Source organism: Cricetulus griseus (assembly GCF_003668045.3).
Source record: "Cricetulus griseus strain 17A/GY chromosome 1 unlocalized genomic scaffold, alternate assembly CriGri-PICRH-1.0 chr1_1, whole genome shotgun sequence".
NCBI lineage: Eukaryota > Metazoa > Chordata > Mammalia > Rodentia > Cricetidae > Cricetulus > Cricetulus griseus.
The window spans coordinates 210235723-210262436 of record NW_023276807.1 but is presented as its reverse complement, the minus strand read 5'-3'; the positions used below and the strand labels follow the sequence as shown (position 1 = coordinate 210262436).

At 50.0% G+C, this 26714-nt stretch overlaps 1 protein-coding gene and 1 long non-coding RNA gene across 2 annotated transcripts in view; one reads left to right on the top strand and one right to left on the bottom strand.

Moving 5' to 3' along the window:
• The window catches only part of Zfhx2 (zinc finger homeobox 2), a 34656-nt gene extending 22571 nt beyond the window's left edge, over nt 1-12085 (top strand). Inside the window, exons 4-10 of the mRNA XM_027390582.2 lie at nt 22-262; nt 1464-1535; nt 1895-1953; nt 4308-4508; nt 4976-5102; nt 5247-8714; nt 8943-12085. Coding sequence (XP_027246383.1) covers nt 22-262; nt 1464-1535; nt 1895-1953; nt 4308-4508; nt 4976-5102; nt 5247-8714; nt 8943-9910 — 5136 coding nt within the window. The 3' untranslated portion in view covers nt 9911-12085. The remainder of the gene's footprint in view (nt 1-21; nt 263-1463; nt 1536-1894; nt 1954-4307; nt 4509-4975; nt 5103-5246; nt 8715-8942) is intronic.
• LOC118239682 lies at nt 10835-20026 on the bottom strand. The gene is made up of 2 exons (XR_004772480.1): nt 19947-20026; nt 10835-16513 (listed from the first exon to the last, which is right to left on the bottom strand). It is a non-coding gene; the product is annotated as an uncharacterized LOC118239682 (long non-coding RNA).
• Between the last annotated feature and the right edge of the window lie 6688 nt (nt 20027-26714).

Sequence of the window (26714 nt, the reverse complement as noted above, 5' to 3'; positions counted from 1 at the left end):
CCCCCTCTTCCATGGTTCTAGTTTCTCCTGGAAATGGAGGGAGCAGAGGCAGGGCCAGACCTGGGGCTGTACCGCTGCCTGTTGTGTGCCTGGGACACACCCTCCCGCCTAGCCGTGCTACAACACCTACGTACACCTGCCCACCGTGACGCCCAGGCCCAGAGGAGGCTGCAGCTGCTACAAAATGGCCCAGCCGCTGAAGAAGGACTCTCAGCTCTTCAGAGTATCCTGAGCTTCAGCCATGGGCGGCTCCAAACTCCTGGTGAGGAAAAGGGGCAGGAGAACAAAGGCTGGGCAGGAGGCAGTAGGTGCCGGGAGAGGACAACAAAGTGACAGGAAGGAGCAAGGAGGAAAGTGTGGTGAAGGGATGAGAGAGCAGGATGGGGCTTCAGGGACAGGGTGGCTTCCCAGCAAGGAGGGGAGCAAGAGACTACTGGCGGAAGGGAGAGAATGGCAGAGATTTTGCTGAGTAAAGGACAGGAAGACAGCGAGGAGGAGGGACCCGGTGATTCTGAGTAGGCCGATAGCAGCTCTATTGGTTGTGCGGGGCGGTAGGCAAAAAGAAAAACCTAAAACATATTTCAGGCCGGGCCAGTCTTGTTGGAAGTAGACGGGCACTGTGGGCATGTTCCAAAGACAACAGGGATGGGAAGAGGCCCCAACAAGTTTCCCAGCCTCTTCCTGTCTCCTAGGAGGTCTTCAGCCCCAAGGCTGGGCTTAGAGACCCCCTTAGGCAGCAGAGGTTGTACCAGCAGAGGCCGGGAACAGCCAGCCAGGCGCCATTGATCCAGAGGGTGCAGGAGAAGAGCCTGGAAGGGGCTGTCAGAGGTGGGCATGGGCATCTGGGCTTTGGAGAGGCCAGCGGTGGGCGAGGGCGAGGGCAGGGCAGCAGGAACCAGGAACAGGCAGCATTGACTGGTGCTAATTGAATTGCCAATACGCTGGCTGGAGTTAAGTGCTGGAGGGGCCCAGATCAATAGCTAACGATCCTGGCGCAAGGCTGAATGGAGTTAAGGAACTTTTAACACTTTAATTAGGCTGCCACCGAAAATAAATTCCTACACATCTGTCAATTCTTACTTGAGTGGTAATCTCCTTGCCCATCGCCTCCTGTTCACTACGGCCTCGGCTTCATTCAACATTTGCATTGCCCCTTCCACTACATTTTTTGGGGTTTCGCCTTTCAGGGGCAGTCAGGCCAGGAGGCCAAGTTTCGTCCAGTCCTATTGTGGGGATTGTTGCTAGGGATGGGCTGCTAGGCTTGCCCTACTCTACTGTTCCACTGCTGAAATTTTCACTTTTACCCTGTGTTTCTGCTGGTGGCTTTTCATCCTTTCCTGCTTCCCGAGTCACTCATCCATTTCGTCACCAGCTGGCTGCTTGTCCTGCTTCCTCTGCCCTGTGTCCTCCCTCCTTCCCCAGTGTCCACCGTCTTGTGCTGACTCTCTCTCCATCCCACACAGGGAAGGCTGACACCCCCTTACCTAAGCTGCCCACCTCTGAGAAAGATGCCCAGAACAAGACAGAACAATTGGGTGAGCCTCTGACCCATTTTTCCCATCCAGTTCACTATGCATCCTAGGATGTTCATGGGGCCCTTCAGAAGCCCAAGCACCCCAAAAGGCCTCCTTCCCAGAAGGAGCAAAGCTGATCAGAGGAAGGGGAAGGAAAGCCAGGCCATGTCAGCCCAGGCAGCTTCCTGCCCTCTTTGAAGACCCAGCCCTGGCTAACCCGGAAGTCATCCCCTGCCAGGCCTCAGCTGACTGCAGAGTTTCTCACCCATTCCCCACTCTCTGAAGTCAGCTTCCTACCCTGAAGGCTCTGTTAGCAAAGGGGCTATGCAAGGAGGGAGAGGATTAAGGAGTTCTCTAACCTCCTCTCCTCTCACCCTCAGCTTCAGGAATGACAGAGGACAGAACTGGCCCTTCCACAGACAGTGCCAACCAGATCACGGTCAGAACTGGGGTAACTGGGATGATGAAGGTGGGGGGCCTGGCTTTACTGAGATCTCCTGCTCTAAAGCAGTGGTTCTCAGCCTGTGGGTTGTGACCCCTTGGGCAGCCTGAGAGCATTATGATTCGTAACTAGCAAAATTACAGTTATGAAGGAATAACAAAAATAATTTTATGGTTGTGGGGTCACCACAGCATGAGGGACTGTATTAAAGGGTCACAGCATTAGGAAGGTGGAGAACCACTGCCCTAAAAGCTTCTGTTGTGCTTGGGGCTAATTTAATTCAGAATAGCACATGAGAAGTTCCATGCAGGGCCAGTTCCGTGTATTCAGAGTGTAAGGAAGAAAGCTGCCCATAAGGGTGTACAGGAAGGGATGACAGGAGTTGAGGAAAAGTCAAGAGAGAAATTGCGTTAAGGGTAGGATGGCCTGGAGGAGATGCAGGAAAGGAGGAGGGAAGCATGGGGAGTTGAAAGAGCAAGGGAAAGCAAAAGAGCAGTCTCATGGGACAACTGGTAGGAATGTCCCTTCCTGCAGGGGCCATAGCCCAGAGAACTGTCCTGGCACCCCTTCTTAAAGTAGAGGCACCAAACTCCCTGACAGGAGTCCCATGGCCTCTGAGCTCCAGGACCTGGACTTGAAAGGACTGGGGAGCAATTTGGCCTAATGGCCTCTAAAGTGTCAGTTCTGAGGCGATTGATTCTAAGTCTCTGGTCCTGAGATGCCGTCCTGGGCCTCATAGCTTCCCATTGCAGCATGTAGCGATACCTCAGTCCTCAGCTTCTCTTCCTCCTGGCTCCTCCCTGCAGCCTGTGTGTTACAGGACCTGTCCTGAGGATTGGTGCGTTAACATGAGTGCCTGGGTGCCCTGCCCTGATGTGCAGGCCTGGAGAAGAGCAGGGCAGCTGGAGAGGAGGTAGGCCAGAGAGAGAAGCTTGATCTGAGGCAGCAAGCAAAATGCCCACTGCACAGTCAGATGACAGCAGGCCTCTATTGCCTCCACCTATCTGGAGGTCTAGGCCACAGTGCAGAGGGACAGACCAGAATTTCCCTGGGCCACATGGGGAATGGTATTTGCTAATATTAAGAAGTAGTGAAGCCTGGGGCTAGAGAGATGGATCAAGCAGTTAAGAGCACTGGCTGTTAATCCCAGCACTCAGGAGGCAAAGGCAGGCAGATCTCTGTGAGTTCAAGGCCAGCCTGGTCTCCAGAGCGAGTGCCAGGATAGGCTCCAAAGCTACACAGAGAAACCCTGTCTCAACAAAACAAACAAAACAAACAAAAAAAAAAAGAGCACTGGCTGCTCTTCCAAAGGTCCTGAGTTCAATTCCCAGCACTCACATTGCACAACTGTCTATAATTCCAATTCCAGGGGATCTGACACCCTCATACAAACATACATGCAGGCAAAACACCAATGTATAGAAATAAATCCTTTAAAAAAAAAAAGTAGTGGCTGGGTGGTGGTGGCACACACCTTTGATCCCAGCACTGGGGAGGCAGAGACATGCAGGGATCTGTGAGTTCCAGGACAGCCCAGTCTACAGAGTGAGTTCCAGGACAGCTGGGTCTATACAGAGAAACCCTGTCTCAAAAGACAAAACAGAACAACAACAGCAAAAGTAGTTAGCCAGGCAGGGGTGTTGCATGCCTTTAATTCCAGCATTCAGGAGGCAGAGGCAGGTGGATCTCTGTGTTTGAGGCCAGTCTGGTCTACAGAGTGAGTTCCAGGACAGTTAGGACTACACAGAGAAACCCTGTGTCAAAAAACAAAAACAAAACAAAGCAACAACAACAAAAAGAAAAAGAAGAATAGAAAAAAGAAAAAAGTCCTGAAAGGGAAAGAGAATGGAGAGCAGCTGAGCCTGAAAGAGATGAGTCAGCGTTAGGTACAGACAGATAGGACCCCTCTGTAGATGTTCAGGGACCTGGAAGAAGCAAAATAGGCTGGTATGAGGCACCTCTGGGTGCAGAAAATGTCCAGAAGGAAGGAGGTATTTCATAGAAAAGGCAGGCAGTGGGGCATGGGAAAGAGCCAGATTCAGGGCCCTCTGTCAGCTGGAAAACTGACCAGGGTATCAGAGAGGGGGAAAGACACACCAAAAGGAAGGCAGAAACCAGGGTGGAAGGAGGGGAGCTGACAAAGAAGGAAGTCAAAATAGCAGCCTAGGCTAGGCCTTTGTCCTAGCCCAGTGGAAATGCCAGCTTCCAGGACTGGTTGGGGGCTCGGTGGGCCAAGGTGTCTTCCTGTCTGGCTTGTCTCCTAAGTCTGGGGATGGGGACATTGTACTGAATCCTAGTGACTGTGAGATAGTGGATCCCCCTGACTCCTCCCCAACCACATGTATCCCCAGGTATACTGCTGTCCATACTGCAGCTTCCTGAGCCCAGAGTCTGACCAGGTGAGGGTTCATGCACTCTCCCAGCATGCCGTGCAGCCCAAATACAGGTGTCCACTATGCCAGGAGCAGCTGGTGGGCCGGCCTGCTCTGCACTTCCACCTCAGCCACCTTCACAACGTGGTGCCCGAGTGTGTTGAGAAGCTGCTGCTTGTGGTGAGTGCAGGCTGAGAGAAAATGGTCTGAGGGTCCTGTCTGGGCAGTGTGGGAAGAGAGGATGAGGCAGCAGTTCCAGGCCAGTGTGCTGGGGTAGGACATGAAGAAAATAACATTCTAGAGAGTTCACATGGGATCTTAAAGCTGGTGGGGTGGCTCTTAGCACTAAGCTTGCCTAGTTCCCCTTACTCCTAGACAAGACAACTGTGCCTTACTCTCACTTCCACTAAACCCTGTAACGAGTTGAAGTAAGATACTTTTAGGGGAAACAGGTTGGAGCAGCAAGCTACCTAGTCCTTCACCAAAAAAAAAAAAAAAAAAAAAAGCATTGGGGGATTTGTCTAGACAAGAGATTGGATCCAGGGAAAGGGAGCTTGGCACAGATACAGGTGCAGAGTAAAGGGGTCAGGAATAGCAGTCGGGGCCAGTGGATAATGGTGAAGCCACTAGAGTTTCCTACATTATAGGCCACAACTGTGGAGATGACCTTTGCAACCAAAATGCTGCCTGGACCCACGCCAGCTCCTGTGGAGGATGGCCTAGAATGCCCCACTCCTGGACCAGAGCCCACTCCCGGCAGTGATCAGGGAGCAGGTGAGGAAGGGTATAGCATCCCTCCCAAAATGTCAGGGAAAGGGATCAAAGGGATCTGAAGATAATGACATCAAGTCAGTGGCTTTGTATATTGGGTGGTTGGAGCTCGGCTTGAACAGTTCTCTGTTCCTCTGTCTCCCGTAGAAAGCTCTAACCTGACCCCAGAGGCCAGCCCAGATCCTCCTCCTGAGCCTGCCCTGGCACCAGTCGAGGGCCCAGAGAAGCCCTCAGGAAGTCCTGATCAGCCCCCTTCTCCAGTGTCCTCTCCAGTCCCTCAGCTTGATGCCCAAGTTGAAGAAGTGGCTCCTCCACCCATCATGGCTGAAGAGGAAGAGGGAGCCATGGGGGAGCCCCGCTCTGCAGAGCCATCCCCAGCTGACTCTCGCCACCCTCTAACGTATCGGAAGACCACCAACTTTGCCCTGGACAAATTTCTTGACCCTGCTCGCCCCTATAAGTGTACTGTGTGTAAGGAGTCCTTCACCCAAAAGAATATCCTCTTGGTTCATTATAATTCCGTCTCCCACCTTCATAAGATGAAGAAGGCTGCCATTGACCCGTCGTGCCCTGCCCGAGGAGAGTCTGGCATCCCACCACCCACCACCACTACATCAGACAAGCCCTTCAAGTGCACCGTCTGCCGAGTGTCCTACAACCAGAGCTCCACTTTGGAGATTCACATGCGGTCAGTTCTGCACCAGACTCGCTCAAGGGGGACCAAGCCCGATGCCAAGACTGAAGGACCAGAGCGAAGCCAAGAAGAGCTCAAGGAAAGCGAGACTGAGGGCGAGGTGGGCACCGAGAAGAAAGGCCCTGACCCCAGTGGCTTCATGTCTGGACTGCCCTTCCTGTCTCCACCACCCCCTCCCTTGGACCTACACAGATTCCCCGCCCCCCTCTTCACCCCACCAGTCCTGCCCCCCTTCCCTTTGGTCCCAGAATCTCTGCTCAAGCTCCAGCAGCAACAGCTGCTTCTGCCCTTCTACCTCCATGACCTCAAAGTGGGGCCCAAGCTGGCACTGGCTAGTCCTACACCCCTGCTGTCCCTACCAGCTGCCACCCCACCTCCTCTTCCCGCGCCCCCCAAGGCCGAGCTGGCTGAGCAGGAATGGGAGCGGCCGCTCACAGCTGAAGAGGGGAACGAAGCAGGGCCCTCTTCACCACCCCACACATCACCCAATGAAGCTGCCCGCACAGCAGCCAAAGCCCTTCTAGAAAATTTTGGCTTTGAGTTAGTAATTCAATACAATGAAGGGAAGCAGGCAGTGCCCCCTCCCCCAACACCTCCTCCCCCAGAGTCTCTGGGGGGCGGAGACAAGCTGGCCTGTGGGGCCTGTGGGAAACTCTTCTCCAATATGCTTATCCTCAAGACTCACGAGGAACACGTTCACCGCCGTTTCCTGCCCTTTGAGGCCCTGAGCCGTTACGCTGCTCAATTTCGAAAGAGCTATGATAGCCTGTACCCACCCCCAGTAGAGCCCCCCAAACCTCCAGATGGGTCCCTGGAGTCACCGCCCCAGCTAGGCCCACCTTTCATGGTTCCAGAGCCTGAAGTAGGGGGGATCCATGCTCCTGAGGAACGAAGCCTGGCAGGAGGACACTGGCCCCCAGAGGAAGAAGAAGGCTCTAGAGGCAGTCTTCCTCCCTCAATGCCCGCAGGCCGCCGGTTCTCCAGAACCAAGTTCACTGAATTCCAGACCCAGGCTCTGCAGTCTTTCTTTGAGACCAGTGCCTACCCCAAGGATGGAGAGGTGGAACGGCTTGCAAATCTCTTGGGTCTGGCTAGCCGTGTGGTGGTAGTATGGTTCCAGAATGCCCGCCAGAAAGCCCGCAAGAATGCCTGTGAGGGTGGGCCTGTGGCAGCTGGCGGAACCACTGGGGGAGCATCCGGCTGTAGACGCTGCCATGCCACCTTTGCCTGTGTTTTTGAGTTAGTTCGGCACCTCAAGAAGTGCTATGATGACCAGCCTCCTGAGGAGGAGGAGGAGGAGGAGGCAGAGAAAGGGGAAGAGGAGGAAGAGGTGGAAGAAGAGGCAGAAGAGCGGAACCCCGAACCTGCAGCTACACGTGGTGGCCCATCACCAGAACACACAGCTGTGGAGGATCTAAACCAAGTAGAGTCAACAAGGCCAGAAGGCAAAGAGTCTGAAGGGAAGGCACCCCCATCGCCGGCTGCCCACACCTGTGACCAGTGTGCCATTTCCTTCCCCAGCCAGGACCTCCTGATGACTCACCACAGAATACACTCCCCACCGTCTGTGCAGCCCGGTGCTCCACCACAGCTCCTAGATCTGCCTTTGCTGGTGTTTGGGGAGCGAAACCCTGTAGCATCAGGCACCTCATCAGTGTCAGGGACACCCCTCAAACGGAAGCATGATGATGGCAGTCTGTCTCCCACAGGCAGTGAAGCAGGGGGTGGAGGGGAGGGTGAGCCCCCCAAAGACAAGCGCCTACGCACTACCATCCTGCCGGAGCAGCTGGAGATCCTGTACCGTTGGTACATGCAGGACTCCAACCCCACACGTAAGATGCTCGACTGCATCTCTGAGGAGGTGGGGCTCAAAAAGCGAGTCGTACAGGTCTGGTTCCAGAATACCAGAGCCCGGGAGAGGAAAGGCCAGTTTCGAAGCACCCCTGGGGGAGTAGCTGGTCCAGTGGTGAAACCCACCGTTACACCCACCCCAGCACCATTCCCCAAATTCAACCTCCTATTAAGCAAGATAGAAGATGATAGTGGGAAGGAAGCCCCAAAGAGAGAAGTCTCTGCCTTCCCCTACCCTGCAGCCGTCACCCCTGCTGCTGGGCCTCTATCGTTCCTACCACCTGGGAAAGAGGCCCCTGTTCCAACACCAGAGCCCCCTCTACCCCTCCCCGCCCCCGCACTCAGTGAGGATGAGGGCACAGAGGAACCATCTAAAGCATCTCCAGAAAGCGAGGCTTGCAGTCCATCTGCAGGAGACCTGAGTGATTCATCCACTTCCAGCCTGGCCGAACCAGAGTCTCCGGGGACTGGAGGGGCCGGTGGGGGACCAGGAAGTGGGCCTGGAGTTCCAGATGGAATGGGGCAGCGGCGATATAGGACCCAGATGAGCAGCCTGCAGCTGAAGATCATGAAAGCCTGCTATGAAGCCTACCGCACCCCTACTATGCAGGAGTGTGAGGTGCTGGGGGAGGAAATTGGACTGCCCAAGAGAGTCATTCAGGTCTGGTTCCAAAATGCTCGTGCCAAGGAAAAGAAAGCCAAACTACAGGGGACAGCCCTCGCAGGGAGTGGGAGCAGCAGTGAGGGCACCTTGGCAGCCCAGCGCACCGACTGTCCCTACTGTGATGTCAAGTATGACTTCTATGTCTCTTGTCGAGGCCACCTCTTCTCTCGTCAGCATCTGGCCAAGCTCAAGGAGGCAGTCCGAGCCCAGCTGAAGAGTGAAAGCAAATGCTATGACTTAGCCCCAGCACCCGAGGCCCCACTGGCTCCCAAAGGACCACCTGCCACCACACCTGCCTCTGTGCCCTTGGGGGCTTCCCCGACCCTGCCTCGCCTGGCTCCTGTCCTCTTGCCTGGCCCAACTCTGGCCCAGCCACCACTTGGAAGCATAGCTTCTTTCAATTCAGGTGAGTCCGGGGAGGCTGGGAGGAGCTGCACTTGAGAAAGCAGAGCTTCTAATCCCAAGCAATTCTTTTCCTTCTTGGCTCTCCCCACACAGTTGCCCTTGCTGCAGGCTCTGGGAAAGAGAAGAGTGGAGTATGGCCTCTCTGGGTAGGGGGAAGGATGAGTGTGCTGTAGTGTGGGGCAGGAGGTCTGTAAGGATTAACCCTTCATCACTCCTTTCATCTTCTTAGGCCCTGCAGCCTCCTCAGGCCTCCTTGGCCTCACCACTTCAGTCCTGCCTGCTACCACAGTGGTCCAGACTGCTGGTCCAGGCCGCCCCTTACCTCAGAGACCTGTGTCCAACCAAACCAACAGCTCTACTGACCCTACCCCTGGCCCAGCTACTGAGCCCTCAGGAGACAAAGTCTCTGGTGAGCGAAAGCCAGTTGCAACCCTTACCAGCTCCTCCACCGATGCCCTCAAGAACCTGAAAGCATTGAAGGCCACTGTCCCAGCCCTGCTGGGGGGCCAATTCCTGCCATTCCCATTGCCCCCTGCGGGCGGGGCAGCACCACCAGCTGTCTTTGGTCCTCAGTTACAAGGGGCCTACTTCCAACAGCTGTACGGCATGAAGAAGGGGCTATTTCCCATGAACCCGGTGATACCTCAGACCCTCATTGGGCTGCTGCCCAATGCCCTCCTCCAGCCACCACCCCAAGTCCCTGAGCCTACAGCCACAGCACCCCCAAAGCCTCCTGAGCTGCCGGCTCCCGGGGAAGGGGAAAGCAGTGAGGCTGACGAGCTGCTGACAGGCAGCGCTGGCATCTCTACCGTGGATGTTACTCACCGCTACTTGTGCCGCCAGTGCAAGATGGCATTTGACAGCGAGGCCCCAGCTACTGCCCACCAGAGATCCTTCTGCTTCTTTGGGCGGGGCTCTGGGGGTTCCATGCCTCCCCCATTGCGGGTGCCTATCTGCACCTACCACTGTCTGGCCTGTGAGGTGCTGCTGAGTGGGCGTGAAGCCCTGGCCTCCCATCTGCGCTCCTCAGCCCACAGGCGCAAGGCAGCCCCGCCCCCAGGAGGCCCTCCCATCACCGTTACCAACAGCGCCACTGCTGTCCCGGCTGCTGTGGCTTTTGCCAAAGAGGAAGCAAGATTACCTCACACGGACCCCAACCCAAAAACTACTACTACCTCTACACTTCTAGCTTTATAAACAGATAAACCAAGATGGGGCAAGAGAGGGCCTCAGGGTTCCCTCGCCCCAACCTTCAGCTCTGCCCACCTCATGGGAGTCTGTCAATTCCCACCCTCAGTGGGCTTCACACACCCCACCTCCAGCAGAGTCCTGCCTCCTCCCCGTCCCACAGACACTCTGACCCTCACTCTCAGTCCCTTGCAGGTGCACCCCACCTTGGCATACACGTCTGCTTCGTTCCCTCTTTTTCCCGGTTCAGTTCCCAGCCCTCATCCCCTATAAACACATAACTTTTCCATACTATTATACTGACTGAGAAAACGCCAAAAGAAAGACAAGAAGAAGAAAAAAGAAAACCCAAGACAAAAGGGGGGGTGGAAAAATCAACTTTGCCACCCACCTCTTCTTACCCCCATGTCCAGAGCACAGACTGCTCACAAACTCCAAAAACCCAGTTGGTTCCTAAGGTTGGAGCCTGGGATGGGCAGGGAGCCCATAAAACTAACCAAACTGGAGGCTGTCAGGGGGAGAAGTGCCCTGTTCACTCTCCTCACTCCCCTCCCTCCTGACCCTCTCCTCACCTGATTGGGACCCTTGCAGCCTGGACTCCTGGGGAAGCCGCTGCCAGGGACCCCTCTACTACCCCTCACCCGTACCCTGGAAACTGCAGTAACTTTTTCTCAAAGGCTTTAAACACAGAGATCCTCTCAGCAGCCGTGGGCCTGCCCTATGCCCCAGCCCTGCCAAGGGCAGTCCAGCCTCCGGGGATCAGCATTGCCCACCAATGGCAAATCCAAAGTTCTTTTTAAAAAACAAAAACAAAACTGAAACACACCAAATAAACAAGAGCAAGAGAGAGTGTGCACATACACAAGAGAGATGGAGAGACCAGAGGAATGAAGTAAAGAAAACAAACTTTGACTATACAGAGAGAGAGAGGAAAAAAAAAAAAAAAACTCCCATCAAACAAGTTTTTTGGTTTTGTTTGTTTGGTTTTGGTTTACTGTTTGTGCCCCCACCCCATCTGAGAGTTTCTTGCAATCTGAGCTCTGATGTCTCCAAGCCCTTACTGGGTGCTGGTGATGTGCAGGGCTAGAGGCAGTGTAGCCTCCCCCTTGCTGTACCAGGCCTCAGACAGGACCAGTAGAGATGATGACCCCTGTCCCCTAAGATGAACACGCATCAGGACACGTGATAACCTCCTCATTCTCAGCAGTCAGAAAGCCTAGTGTGAGAGTCTTGGCCATCCCAGGAAGGAGGGCACGGTTGGGGCAGTTCTGATTTCTGAAATCAAGATGTGTATCCCTTTTGCCTGTCCCTATTCCTTCTCATTTCCTTTTTCCTGTCCAGGGCTCCTGTCATGCTTCTGATTATCTGGAACCTCCTTTGCAGGCTCCCCTGTTCCCTATCTACTTTCCCTCATCTTAGTCCTGTGCCCTGCTCCTTCCAACTCAGCCTAGCCCCTCCATTAATCAGCATCTACTGGAGGCCTTGCCCAGAGTCTGCCTGACTGTTAGGGATACGGGCCTGTGAGGAGATGTGTAGGAAGGGACTCCCTGAAGCACAACACACTCTCCAGGGGATGCCACAGGGGTGCAGTGTCCTAGGGGAAGCTTCCCACACCCAATCTTACTTCCTGTGTGGCCACCAGGGGGTAATTTTGGCAATCCCCAAATCGAACCCCAATGGCACAGGATAGACTTAATAGATGTTTTATTTTAGCAAAGAAAAGCCTGCAAAATTCCCTGCATCCTCCTGCTATTTCATCTCTCCCCCTTAACTCTGAGGAATCCCTCCAGGCTTCACACACTAGTTACCCATTTAATACATATCTGACCACCCAAGAACTTAGCTTTGCCAGGGTCCCCCAGCTACCCACCAACACTAAAGCAAAGGGAGATGAGGGGAGGGTCACCTTACATCCTTACTTAGTCCTCACATACTCTGAATCTGAGACTCCAGCCAATCGAGGGGAGGATGAAACCAGTTCTGTTGATACCAAAAATGACAGTTACTAGAAAAACTAGCTTATGGCGGCCTGGTGCCTGCTGCCCCTGGTCCCGGCCTCTCAGCATCACTCTCGAAGCCACACACACCCCACCCTTTTCTCTCACTTGTTGAAATTCTATGTATAAAAGTATTTTCTTAGCAGCATGTGTATGAGGAAAAAGAGGTTTTTTGTTTGTTTTTTTTTTCCACTCTGCTTTCTGAGAATGTGACTTGTGTATAAAAGATAAAAAAAAAAAGAAAGAAAGAAAAGAAAAGGAACTTTAAAAGAAAATCTTGGTAAACATCTGCCTTGGGATAATTAGAGGTCTGTGTCATGCATTTTAGCCTGGTTAGGCTGGATTAAGTTTGAACTATGAATGGTTTTACCAAGAGTTACTGTTGCCAGAAATCCCTCCTCCTCTGCCTTCTTACACCTAAACACGGTGGTGTGGGTCACACCATCTAGTCACAACAGTAGACAGAAATTGACTGAGCAATGCACTTTCCCAGGAATCCTGGAGGTGCTGACAGGTCAGTCAACACGGTCTCCAAGGTGCACCAGTCTGCAGTCTTAGCCCTTTTCTCATGCCACACTTAACGACAACACTGCCACTTCAAACAGCTATGCACACTAGGGGACCTGGTGTCTGAAGAATACTAGAGGTGGCCATCAAGTCAGCAGGATCTTGTGGAATTACACATGAAAGGCAAGAATGGTGACACCTACATCTGCCTGTCTGTTAAGCAAGCTTGAACCAGGGTCACCATGGCTTCAGATTTCTGACACACACAGTCTTAAAGAAGCACCCAAATCCAGGTCCCTTCTCACTCCAGGGTCATTGCTAGGAGGCAGGAAGTACAAATGATCTTGTCTGTCTTTTCTCTAAACCTTATAAGAGGATCATCAGGTACTCAGTCCTCAACCAGGGGAAAAACAAAATCAAGGTTTGCTGGAAGAACATGAGAGAAAGCTGAAGTCTTAGTAGCCAGATAGGACAGATCACTGAACAAACGAGTTTTTACCCCAAACCTCTAGCCCTGGGGAGAACTTACAGAAGCGTATAGAAGAACCAAGAAAGTTATTCCAGGCATAATAGCCCCTGATGCTGCTTCCTTTTTATTCCTTAGTGTCAGACAAGATCACGAAGTTCTCATCACCCCATTATTTCAAAACATTTGCTCATTTAGCCATTCATCCCTATAAAAATATGCACATAAGAGTCTGGGTGGTAGAGGACACCGTTAGTCCCAGCACTCAGGAGACAGGGGCAGACAGACCTCTGTGAGCTCAAGGCCAGCCTGGTCTACAAATATGATTACAGGCCAATCAGGGTTATACAGTGATATCCTGTCTCAAAAAACCAAAATAGTAATTTTTATATGAAAGGAAACTAAGTTCTGCAAATAGCACCCCACCAACAAAACAAGTCCATCCTCAGGGGGAGCAGGAGACCTTGGCCAAGAAGTCTGCAGGGAGATGAATGTACACACACACACACACACACACACACACACACACACACACACACACACACACACTTACATTTGCACAAGAACATGCCCTGAGATAACCTTCCTGCCCTTAAGAACCAGTGCCTTCTAGGAATATAGGTTAGCAGAAGAGCATTTGCCTGTAAACACTTCCTCATGTTGCTGGAAACAGAGAAAGTTCACAAATACAGCAAGTCTCAGGAAAATGCAACCAGTATCTGTTAGTATTGAACACTATTAACTCATCAGGGAAAAGCCATGAATGATTGCCGTCTAAAGCTGAAAGAAATAGATGGGAAGTCAAGGAAACTTTTCAGAAAACTTGTATCACCCTGAAACTGGGTTCACTGAGCTAGGGCTCCATTACAGGGAGGCCTGGAATTGGGGAATCAGGGGACACATCTCAGAAACCTGTAGCTGTAAGGCCACTATTTCTAGGAGACTGAATTAGGAAAAAAGACCACAGTACTACAGCAGCAGTTACCATCGAGTAAGGGCAATAGACCCAGAGCAGAGCCTATGGGAGCAAAGCATGGATACAACATGAAAAGATGAAATGAAACTCTGAGAGAGGACATTTAGGGAAGGCTAGATTAAGGTCTGTTAAGTTTGAAGAAAAGAAGAACAACACTGAGAGAATGCTCCTCTTGGAAGAGCCTACTTCTATGGAACTAGATGAAATCCAGGGCCGCAGGAGCTCTTCCACCAAAACACAGCCCCAGTTCCACAAACCTCAATCCCCACTTTTTTTTTTTTTTAAATAGGGTCTCATGTAGACTAAGTTAGACTTGAACTCTCTGTTTTATCTCAGGATGACCTTGAACTCAGGGTCTTCTGGCCTCCAGGTCCTGATTGCTGGAATTACAGACAAGCACAGCTGACTCCCTTTTCCTTTTTCTTTTTTTTTATTCTAATTTTTAATAAATTTATTCTTTTGAGATGGTCTGAAGTTGCTCTGTAGCTCCAACAGCTCTTAAACTCTATAGATCTTTCCGTCTCAGTCTCCTGAGCAGCTGAGGTTACAGACCTGTGCCACCAGGTCCAGGGAAAGACACAGACAGCACTTCCCCAAAATATAGCATCCAGTGACAAAACTAGGTGACTCAATTGTGCAACCACGCTGTGACTCCCCTTGATATAGAAGGACCCAGATAATTCTCTAACCAAAACACAGACAGAGATTAGAGTAGATAGAATTGTTCCCTAACAGTCTGAGATGGGTTTCTGGCAATTCCTCAGTCCAGAGGTATCTGGCTAGAAGTTAGTGGGCAATCAGGCTGAGTGATTATAAGTAGAATAGAAAGAGGCTGAACCTGTCAAGGAAAGTCAGGGAAACAACAGTCTGATCCACCCATGCATAGCCTTCCCAATGGCTAACGTCCAGAAACGGGTGCTCAGCAGGAGCCGTTGCCCACATCGGTAAATCTACAGCCCTTTTCTAACAACAGCATACCCTACACAGCATCTTCACTGAACAGGAAGAATGTCCACACGGGACATGTCCTATCGGATGACTCAGGTGGCAACACCTGCAAGTGGTGGGGTATTTGCCAATACCGCCATGGCCCAGCCCTGTACGCCACAAGCCAAGTCTCCGGGAGACAGGTGAGTAGGACCTCTCCCTCTCACCACAAAGTCCATACAGATATCACAGTGTCACAGAGGACATCAACCAATGCTCCTAATCTCACGGTTCTCGACGGAGGAAAGATTTCTGAAACACATGGCAGCCAGCAATCAGAACTAGGAGGACAGGAAGGGGGACTTGGAAAGTGCTAGGGAGGTGGCGGGAGGGGCAGGTCTTCTGTGACTAACTACTGCCAGTTGCAATTACCGTTCTAACAAGTTACAGGTCCTAACTGGACCTAACAACGCCTCCCTATTTATCCGCTACTCAGCACAAACATGCATCTATCCCACAACATATGTATCATTGGTTTGACATGAAAGGTGGTCGAAGAAAGACAGAGGTACAAAGACAAGGAAACTTCAAATGCGGCTGGCTGCCCTACAAGATGAATGCTATCTCGTGGAACAGCCTGGCCCAAAGTCCATCTGCGTCATGGTTACCTGAGTGTTTGTTTAAAATACAACCTAAGATAAATCTAGGGGTACAAGCTTGTAATGCCAACTTCTAGAGTGGCTGAGGCAGGAGGTTCACAATAGCCTGGACTACAGAGTTAGCTCAAAGCCAGCCTTGAACTTAGCAAGACCCTATCTCAAAATAAAAAGCAAAAGGGGGACATAAATCAATGATAGAGTATTTGCCTATCATGCACAGGCCCTGGGTTCAATTCCTAGCACCACAAATAATAATTAAATGTACATTTCTGAACCACAGTGCACACAAAGTGAATTGGAAACTCCTGCTGAAATGATCTGTGTGTTGGCTAAGAGCTGTCCTAGAGAGCTCAGCCCCACATAGAGATCTGTGACCTGTCCCAGCTCTCCAGTCCCCAGAACAACTTTGCTACACCAGAGGCTCCCACACAGCAGCTAGCATCACTTCAGATTTCTTTTTGTCCTTTGCTGGGGATTGAACCCAAGACCTCACACATGCTAGGCAAGAGCTCTACCTCTAAGCTACGCCCAATTCAATTTTTTCCTCCCCAGATGCATCTTCCTCATTACTTTGACAAACACCTTCAACCTTTCAATCTACTGAAATCTGATGGTATCATGGGCTTATGGCGGTTTCCCTCTAACAGCAGAAAACAGTTCTTAAACACTATCTACTTACCGTGTTGACTGGAGACCTCCTGCTTTCTCTTCTTCCGTAGAAACCTTGCTTCTTCTGAAGCTGCCATCCACTTCAGAGATGTTGAAATCAGAACTCCCCCAGCCCAGCACAGCTCCGCCCAGCATGGGCAACAAACCCTCTGCTTACTTCCCGTGAGCAGGCCTTATCTTGGAGAGCCATCCAGTCTTTACCCAAAGCTACATTTTTCTCCAGATCTTCCGACTGACAGCCTACAGTCTCTGACTACCCAGGAATTCAGGGAATCCAGGACTACTGAAGACTCTTGCAGAGGCAGCTTAAGGTTAAAATTTCAGGGGCTGGTGTGTGTCATCACAGGTACTGGAGAGTGTCCTTCAAAGCATCTTTTCCTCTACCACCGTCATTGTTGGACCTTGGTCTCCCTTCCAAGAGCAAATTTCAAAGGCAGATGTTAGTCTGGTCCTATTTGGGGTGTCATTGGGAAATCCCTAAACATAAAATCTTAGTCTTTGTAGAAGTCCTGGGTGCCCTTGTCTTGGCTACACCGCACCTCTCCAGTTCTACAGTGCCTCTCATTCTTCTAGGGACATTTGAATAAAGGACAAGGGACTAGTTCATCTCAACCACAGGACAGTAGGAAACACATGTAAAACACAGCCACTCCCTAATAGCAAAGCCTGAAGGTCTCCTTTCACTCTGTTTTGGTACTGTCTGAGTAACAGCATAGCCTCAAGTCTCTCTCCAGGCCTTTTCACTCTCCAATTTTTTGTCTGTCCTAGCTACCCAGAGAAGTACACAGCCACTGGCTTTAGGTGTGGCTATAGATGATGTCTAGATTCCTTTGCCTAGCTGCTCAAAAACAGTATATTGGAGTTAATGACGGCAGACAGAGATGAGTGTCCTGTTTGGCGACAGCAGAGGTGAGATGTTGCAGTGAATGCTGACTTCAGTCCATCTGTGAAGGACAGCCTCGTGTGCCACTTCCCAATATGGAGCTCCACCCAGCCTGGCACTTCTATGCACATGACCCCTCTCCATCATTGCCGCCAAGTGGTGTCTTGAGCAAATTTGGCAGCTTTGGGTTTGCCGCAGTGCCAGCATCTGAGTCACTGGTCACATGCCAGTGCAATACTGCCAATTGTGGCGGAATCTACTTGGTTGGGTGCCAAGCAATAGGACCCAGATGGTGATGATGAAAGAGGGGGTAGGCAAAGAGAGGGAAAGGAGAGGGAGGTACCAGGGATAAAAATCAGTCACACTTGTAAGAGTGGACAGTACAAATGAGATCCACAAAAAAGAAAAAAAAAAAAAAGGTACTCCTTCCATTTCACAGCCCAGCTTCACATGCAACCCCTCCCTGCAATAATGGTACATACAGAGCAGGCTAGAGGACACAGCCAGTGTCAGCAGTGGAATGACTGGAGGCCAGCAGGACTGTCAGGCTCACCACTCTTCTTCCTGGGAGTCTTAGCAATGGCATGCTTCCTCCATTGTGTCCTCATACGGCACTCCATCTGTCATTCAGCAATCCATGCCTAACAGGGAATGGGAAGGAGGGCCTGGCAGAAAAACAGTCTGTTCTCCCAAAGAAAACATCCTTCATCTCTCCACCTAACTCCTGGCACAACAACTTTCTCTGCCAAAATAGAGGGGCCTTCCACACAACACCAGAGCCATGCCAGGCTCCATGGGCAGTACCAGCTTCTCTTGTACCCAAGTTCCCCTGCTGTCTTCTTGGGTGTTCTCTGAAAAGGCCACACTGCTAGCCCAAACAAGTTCTCCCTGGGTAGTAGTTCTCCCACCTTTTCCATCCTTTCTTGGCTCTTCCCCACCTACTCTCTTCACTTTGCTCTCTAGACTGGAACAGAGATGACTCCTTCATAGCCCCAACACTTCTCAGAACTCATTCTAGAGGGACAGCGGCATCAGCAGTGCATCCCCTCTCTATCTCCTCGTCCCTCTAGTCCCCATAACCCCAGGCCTGGGCACAAGCCCAACAGTTGTGATGCCAACAGCTCTCGTGTGCCGCACCTTCCTCCCAGAGCATGGGGACTCCTGCCGCTGCCCCTCCTATCTCCATGGGCACAAGGGTGGCAGCTGCAGTGCCAATGCCTGCAATCATGCACCCTCTTCTCCCCTCCAAGGCCCCACACCTCTCCCCTCCTTCTTCTACTCTACCCTTCTGTCCTTCTAGTTGGATGCTACAGTGGCAACCGCAATGCCAACCCCCACCCATGCCCAGGAGGCTCACATACAACACGCGCGCGTATGCGTACACGTACATGCGCGCGCACACACACATACACACACGGCCCCATGAGTGCCAGGCAGCGGTGGCAGACACACAGCAATGCAGTGGCTGGTACCCGAGGAGGCAGCCAGATTCGGCACCTGATCCAGTACCCATTTGGGATTGGGTGGTGGGCAGGCGGCGAACGGGTGATGGAGGCAGGCGATGGCCCTAGGTTGGCAGCCGATGGAGCTAGGAGAATGGAGGGAACAGATGCTCTTTGCCCAGCCTCCCTCCCTCTCTCTCCCTGAGATCAGTGCCAAGCTGGGGGGATGGGGAGAGGGGAAGATGGGGGAAGGGTGGCATTTGGAGAGCTGGCAGGCGGGGGTGGGGGGAGCTGGGTCCGCCCAAGCTGGGCAGTGCCGGCACTGGCTGCCGCCTCTCCACTCTGCCATCTGTCTCGCTTCTCTCCCCACCCCCTTTCTCTCTTTCTCTTTCTCTTTCCCTTTCTTTCTCTTTCTCCTTCAACCATAGTAAAATGAAAAGAGGAAGACAGGGTCTTCATTCCACCCATCCCAACCTCTGTTCCACCCCCTTCTTCCTCCCCACAACTCACCACACCATACCACCACCAAGCCATCTGTGCTCTCTCTCCTCCTGGCTCGGTCACCTTCTTTCACTCGCCTTCACCCTCATGCCAAAACAGGTGCAATTTAAATACATATAATATACATTATATGATATATATATATACATATATATATATATGCACATATATATATGTCATTAAAAGGCAACTTAAAATGAAAACTATTTTCTTTGGAATGTCCTGTCCTTCAGAGTCTGGGTCCTCATTGCCAATATTTATGTGGCAGGCAAAGGGAGGGGACCCTGTCCTCAGCTGGTGCCCATGAATTCCATGCCAGGGAGGAGGGGTGGCTGGGGTGAGGTGGGGGTGGGGTGGGGTACCGGGAGAGCTCTCTTCTTTCTGCGCCTGTGGTTGTTTCTTTTTTCCCTACTCTTCTACTTCCGGAGTAGATTCAAATAGATCTAGAGTCTTCCCCACCCCCAGCCCCCCAGCCCTGGCTTCCAGGGCCCCTTCTCTCCTTGCTTTTCATTTTATTCCTCGATCACCCTTTCCGGTTTTGTGTGTGTACGTGTGCATGCGTGCAAGTGTGCCTGCATCCATGGCAGTGGGCACTGTGCCAGCCACCACACTGCCATCTGCGATGCCTTCTGCAGCCTCGGCTACTTCTCTCTGCCACCTTCAGCTCACAACCCCCCAGTATCCTAGCTCCCCCACCCCCAGTCCCCAATCATTAATTAGCTACTGAATTAATTAAATCGTGAATGCTAATTAACATTCCTACAGGGCAGGCTGCCAGGCTGGGGGCAGAGGGGATGAGAAGACAAGTGGAGATCTGGAGGCAGAGAGAACACAGAGGACACAGAAGGAACCCATAGGAGGGATGAAGGAGAAAGAATGCAGGGTGGGGACGGGCAGGGCAGGGCTGCAGGTAGAGGGCACTGGCATGGAAAGTGGGGTGTTAAACACCTAGAGGTAAGTGAATGCAACACAGCCTTCCCACCCAAGACAAGACACAGGTAAGTCCTTGTCAACTTACCTCCGTTCCAATTTTAGACAGCTCATTTGGAATGGGACACTCTGACAGTGGCGTGGCTCAGTGGATAACAGTGCTTGCTGCCAAACATAGGAGCCAGAGGTCAATCTCTGAGAACCACGTGGTGGAAGGAGGGAACTGACTCAGTCAGTGTCCTCTGGCCTGGTGTGACACACACACCACAGCATGCAAGCACACAAATAAACAAATGTAATACAATAAATAAATGAGGGTTCACTCTATAAAAAGAAAAAAAAAAAAACAACTCCAAAACTGTGAGTTGACAGCTATGACATGTTTGCTTGTCACTGGCTCTCAGACCAGGTAGGCAGAAAGAAGATTCTGTACTCCTCAAGGCCCATGTAGAGCCCATCTTCTTCTGGCTGCCATAGGCACCAGGTACACACTTGGTGCACATACATACAATACATACATGCAGGCAAAGTTCTTCTTCTTCTTTTTTTTTTTTTTTTTTTTTGGTTTTTGAGACAGGGTTTGTCTGTGGCTTTGAAGGCTATTCTGGAGCTAGTTCTTGTAGACCAGGTTGGTCTCGAACTCTTAGAGATCTGCCTGCCTCTGCCTCCCAAGTGCTGGGATTAAAGGCATGTGCCACCACCGCCCAGCCAGGCAAAGTTCTTATATGCATAAAAATAAATAAATCTTTAAAAAACACATTAAACTGTTAACAGTGTTTAACCTACCTATTCCAAACTCATTAGGTCATGGAACCCCGTGTGTGTGTGTGTGTGTGTGTGTGTGTGTGTGTGTGTGTGTGTGTGTGTATTTATTGGCAGGAGCACATGTATGACACCAAGCATGTTTAGAGACCAGAGAACTACTTGTAGAAACCAGTTCTCTTCTTCTACATAGATCCCTGGGGTGGAACTTAGGTGTCAGGTTTGGCAGCAGATATCGCTACATGCTGAACCAATTCAATGACCCTCTGTTTTTGTTTTCCTCAGACAGGGTCTTGCTATGGAGTTCACGCAGGCCTCAAACTTAATATGTAGCCCGGGTTGTCCTTAAACTCACAGCAATTCTCCTGAGTGCTAAGATTAAAGATACGCGCCACCAAGCCTAGCTTTTACCTTTTAATTCCATCTTTTTTCTTCTTTATTTCTCTTCTTTCTTTTTTTCTTTTTTGCTCCTCTAAGGGTTGAATCCATGACCTTGTGTAGCCCTTAGTTTTCCTTTCTTCACACAAAGTACTCTGCTTTGTGAAAGCCCTGTAGAAAGCCCTGCATAGATGATCAGGAGAAGTTTTGGTCTAGAAGCTGATAGATCTATTGTTTCAAGGTAAAGAGGATATTTTTGTTTGTTTTTGAGAACTGTCTATGTAGCCCTGGCTGTCCTAGAACTATCTCGAACTCACAGGATTTGCCGGCCTCTGCCTCCCTACTACTGGGATCAAAGGTGTGTGCCACCACACCCGGCCTGGAGAAGAGGATTCTAAGAGTCCACAAAAGAACAACACAGAGTTCCGTTGTGTAGATATGAAGAAGAAGTACCAGGCCAGCTCCCAATGGAGAAGCCTATTGCTCTTTGGAATCACAGTATCTTAGGGTCACTATTGCTGTGATGAGACACCATGACCAAAGCAACTTGGGGAGGAAAAGGTTTTTTTCGGCTTACGCTTCCACATCACTGTTCATCATCAAAGGAAGTCAGGACAGGAACTCAAGCAGGGCAGGAACCTGGAGTCCAGAGCTGATGCACAGGCCATGGAGTGTGCTGCTTAGCCTGCTTTCTTATAGAACCTCTAAGCCAGGTCTCCAAGAGCTTCTCAACATTCTTGGCCCACTCATGGATAAAGTAAGAGAAAAAAACCTAGACATTTTCACAGGATATAGTTGTTTGTACACACACACACACACACACACACACACACACACACACACACACACACACACACGGTGGTGGGGAGCATGATAGTCAAGAAGTCAAGAGCTCTACCAGTAACCACAACCCAGCCCTCAGGACAATGTTTTTTGTTTTGTTTTGGTGATTTTTTGGTTTCATTTTTTGTTGTTTGTTTTGAGACAGGGTTTCTCTGTGTAACCCTAGGTGTTCTAGCACTCACTCTATAGACCAGGCTGGCCTCAAACTCACAGAGATCCACTCCTTCTACCTCCCAAGACATGCGCCACCACCACCCACCCACCCAGAGTTTTTAAAGAAAGCTATCTTTGCTAAATTATGCCTCCTGTCAGTGAGAAAGAAAAGCCCAGCTTGCTAGAATCATGTTCTAACCTGGCTCACTCTTCCTCCCAGAGCCTAGTTTATCTCTCAGACACCTCAGCAGTGTGCCATTGTCAGCAGCTGAGACATTGCAGAGCTACAGTACAATGATGATTGCTGACTTATCCAATAACACTGCCAAGCCTGGCCAGCTCCCTACAACAGTGGCAGTCGGCTACAAAATTCAATATTGATACACTGTATATTGTCTTCTGGGAGCATCACTCTGCCTAACAAGTATTCTCTAAGCCTCCTACGATCAGTGGCAAAGATGAGGAGGAGGCTGGTCAGGGTTGCCACTGGGAGTGAAGCACAGGGAGCCAAGCAGAGGAACAGGAAGTGCTCAGTGCCCAGTGTGAACTCCCCACTTTCCCCCTCTCACCCAGATATGCACCCCACGTTAGAGCCTATACACTAGCTATTCTCAGGGCATTTCCCATATAACTGCACACAGCCACCTGCCTTCCTGCTCTTTGTTGGCTGTGATGGCTTTTCTTGGTTATCAACTTTTGGAATGAATATTTGGAATGAACTACAATCCAGAAATGGAAAGCACACCAGTAAGATATTTTTTTTGCTCAGTTTGAAGTGGGTCCAGACCTTTGAAGTAGAAAGATGCACACCTTTGATCTGGATCTTGTGGCAGGAAGACACACCTGTAATCTGGACCACACCTTCTGCTGGAAGCCTATGTAAGGATGTGGAAGAAGGAAGATTTTGCTTTGCCTGCCTGCTCTCGCCTTGCTAGCAAATCCATTCCTTCACTGGTACTAGAGCTGCCTTCTTCGGGATTCCAGTGTCTACAGAATACCAGCTGAGACATCCAGACTTGTGGACTGAACAACTTCTGGACTCTTGGACCTTCAGTTCATAGCCAGCCATTGTTGGATTAGCTGCATCACAGCCTATAACCCATTCTAATAAATCCCCTTTCCATATTTATAGAGAGACTCATTCTATAAATTCTACTACTCCAGAGAACCCTGCCTAAAACATTGGCTGAGGCCTATCCTGCTCTCCCTATTTAATACAGCAATCTGTTCTCTTTACCATGCTATTTCTCCCCATTACATATATTATATCCTGACATATTACATAGCTTGGTCATTATGTTTACCGTCTGCCTCCTGTTTCACCTGTGACAGGTACTCTGCAAAGGTGAGGATCTTTGGTTTGTTTGCTGGTGTAACCCTAAGCACCAACAATAGTGCTTGACACAGGAGGTGCCCAGCAAGTATTTACTGAATGAACAAACCCAGAGTGTGATGTGTCTACTTGGACAGACCAATCCATTTAGCTCATTATCTGGCATTGAGAGCAAAAAGAGATGAGTTATCCCTCGGGATTCTGTTTTCCAGAAAGATGGATAGCTAGAAAATGTCCCCACCCTCCTCTGTCTTCAAACATATGCCCATCTGCAGATACTAGAGAATGGAGAGGATGTTTTCTGATGAACTTTAACCTCCTTCTCAACTTGCATTCAGTGAGGCTGTTTATTCCTTCAGCTCTGGGTCAGACTGAAAAAACAATTCCCAGAGCCAAGGAACTCTAACTTTAGTAAGAATCACCCGACAGTGTTGGAGAGATGGCTCAGAGGTTAAGAGCACAGGTTGCTGTGTTCAATTCCCAGAAACCACGTGGTTGCTCACAACCATCTGTAATTGGATTGGATGTTCTCTTCTGGTGTGCAGAAGAGCATGCAAGGCAGAGCACTAATACATAGAATAAATAAATCTTAGAAACTGATGAAGTACAAGAGGTTAGTTCCACCAAGCTAACTCAGCATGGGTCAGCCTTTGTCCCCAGGGTCTTGACTCTGTGCCTTGTAATATATTGACAGTGTTCTTTTAGGAATTTAGAGTTGATCTTAACTATCTCACTTTAGAAAGCAGGCAGTAAAAATGAGCATGCCTGACTCTGGGTGTGGTTATGTATTCCCTTAATCCCAGCACTCAGGAGGCAGAGGCAGGTAGATCTCTGAGTTTGAAGCCAGCCTGGTCTCTACAGAGTGAGTTCCAGGACATCCAGGGATACACAGAAAAACCTTTTTTTCAAAAACAACATAAAAAGAGCATGCCTTCCTCCATCCATTTTGCACAAAGAAAACTGGCATAAATGAGGGGAGTGAGCTGGGCCTGGCCTCTGCTGAAATCCCTGAAAGTACCAGGCACAGCACAGATTCTCTCTCGGACAAGATAATGGGCAAATCTGAAGGGATCCAATATTCCAACCCCAAAGCTTGCTGATGCACTAAGCAACTGCTCCTTTCCAGGAAGATGTCCTTAAAGGGACAAAACAACACACACTCATCAATCAGACCTCAGTCAGTGGAGAGACTCCAGGACTTTCTATGACAGAGGCCTGGAAGAAGGAAAACTAGCCAAGGGAGAGAGGGTCAACGAGATGTCCCAGTGCCTCCGAGTGGGCACACAGGTTCTCTGTGAGCCTACAGACAGAGCTACCCAGGAGATACAGACAGGCACAGGGCACTGTGGGCCTTTCTCTGGTCTGTTCTCATTGCCTCCTCTATCCTTATAGATCTTATTAGAAGATAGCATTGTTCCTGCCCATTCACACAGAGAAATGACTGAGTCGCTCAGGTGTAAAGCCATCGAGGCCAGATTCCAGAGCCAGAGGTTGAAAAGGAGCCCCGCTGCCTCTTCATCTTCATAACCACCTGTCACCTGAAGTGTCCAAAGATCAACTTCATTTCCTTCAACATAAGAAATCATAACAGTGACTACTTTTTACTTTGGACCCAACACCAATGTACATAATATAAAATTAAAAAACTTTAGAAAGAAAGAAAGAAAGAAAGAAAGAAAGAAAGAAAGAAAGAAAGAAAGAAAAGAGCTGGGGCCTGGAGAGACGGCTCAGTGGTTAGCAAGACTTGCTGCTGCTGCATGGGACCCAGCTTCAGATCTCAACACCTACATGGCAGTTCACAACTCTAGGGGAACTGACACCCACCTTTAGCCTCTAAGACACCAGGCACACACAGGGTGCATTACATAATGCAGACAAAACACTTACACTCATAAATTAAAAAATAGTGTAAATAAAAATAAATAAATCTTTAAAATAAGGGTGAGTTTTACCACACCTAGTGACACACGCCTGCAATATCAACACTTCAGAGGCTATGGCAAGAAGACAGAGTTTGTGATGGCCTGAGCTACCAGATAACACCTGTCTCGCCGGGTGTTGGTGGCGCACGCCTTTAATCCCAGCACACGGGAGGCAGAGGCAGGTGGATCTCTGTGAGTTTGAGACCAGCCTGGTCTACAAGAGCAAGTCCCAGGACAGCCTCCAAAGCCACAGAGAAACCCTGTCTTGAAAACAAAACAAAACAAAAAAAAAACAAAAAAAAAACAACAAAAAAGATAACACCTGTCTCAAAAAACAAATTAAGGCCAGGCGTTGGCGTTGGTGGCGGCGCATGCCTTTAATCCCAGCACTCAAGGAGTCAGAGGCAGGCAGACTCTATGAGTTTAAGGCCAGCCTCGTCTACAAAGAGAGTTTCAGGACAGCCAGGGCTATATAGAGAAGTCCTGTCTCAAAAAAACAAACAGCTGAGCGGTGGTGGTGCAGGCCTTTAGTCCTAGCACTCGGGAAGCAGAGGCAGGTGGATCTCTATGAGTTTGAGACCAGCCTGGTCTACAAGAGCTAGTTCCAAGACAGCCTCCAAAGCCACAGAGAAACCCTGTTTCAAAAAACAAAAACAAACAAACAAACAAACACAAATAGTGGGCTTTGGGGCCTGAGAAGCAAGGTCTGAATCCCAGCTGTTTCTCTCACTGTGAACTTTTCCTTGCCTCAATTTCTCTATCTGTTACATGGATGGAACAGCCTCTCCTCACAGAGCTGTTACCTACATGAATTAATATGACACCTATATAGAAGAAACGCTAAGTAAAAGGTGGTCACTGTTATGATTGCTACTGTTTAAGGAAACAAGCTGGTCTCTATAGGCTTGCGACTGACAGTTAAGAAATTTAAATGTTCCTCTGAGGTCACTGAGAGCAACCCAAACATTTTCAGCAAGGGTCTAATGGCAAGATCTATGCTTCAGATGGGATTTTAAGAACTAACAGGAGGACAGATATGAATAGGGACAGGACCAGAGGCCGAGCTCTCAGGTGAGTCTAGCTGTTGATGTTTCAGATGATCTTAAAGAAACAAAAATGATTGTAACAACTTTCCTTAACTGTATATGTTAAGGGATAAGTAGAAAAAAAATCAGAATGATGGTTTATGCTTGGAAAGACAATGGAACCACCTAGTCAAAGAGTGACTAAAAGAAGCAGGTCTGACAAGCAAATAACAGAGTTGGCTCTGAAAACATTAAGCTGAACAGTATTTGAATTACCCAAGTGTAAGTAACCACTAAGCAGATGGATGTTTTGGAAGATCAAGGAAGAATTCTGGGATGATGGAGTCTTAGGAGGTGTTAGAAATTGATGTTAAAACGGACAAAGTGGGAGCTGGAGAGATGGCTTGTTGGTTAAGAGCACATAACATTCTTGCAGCAGA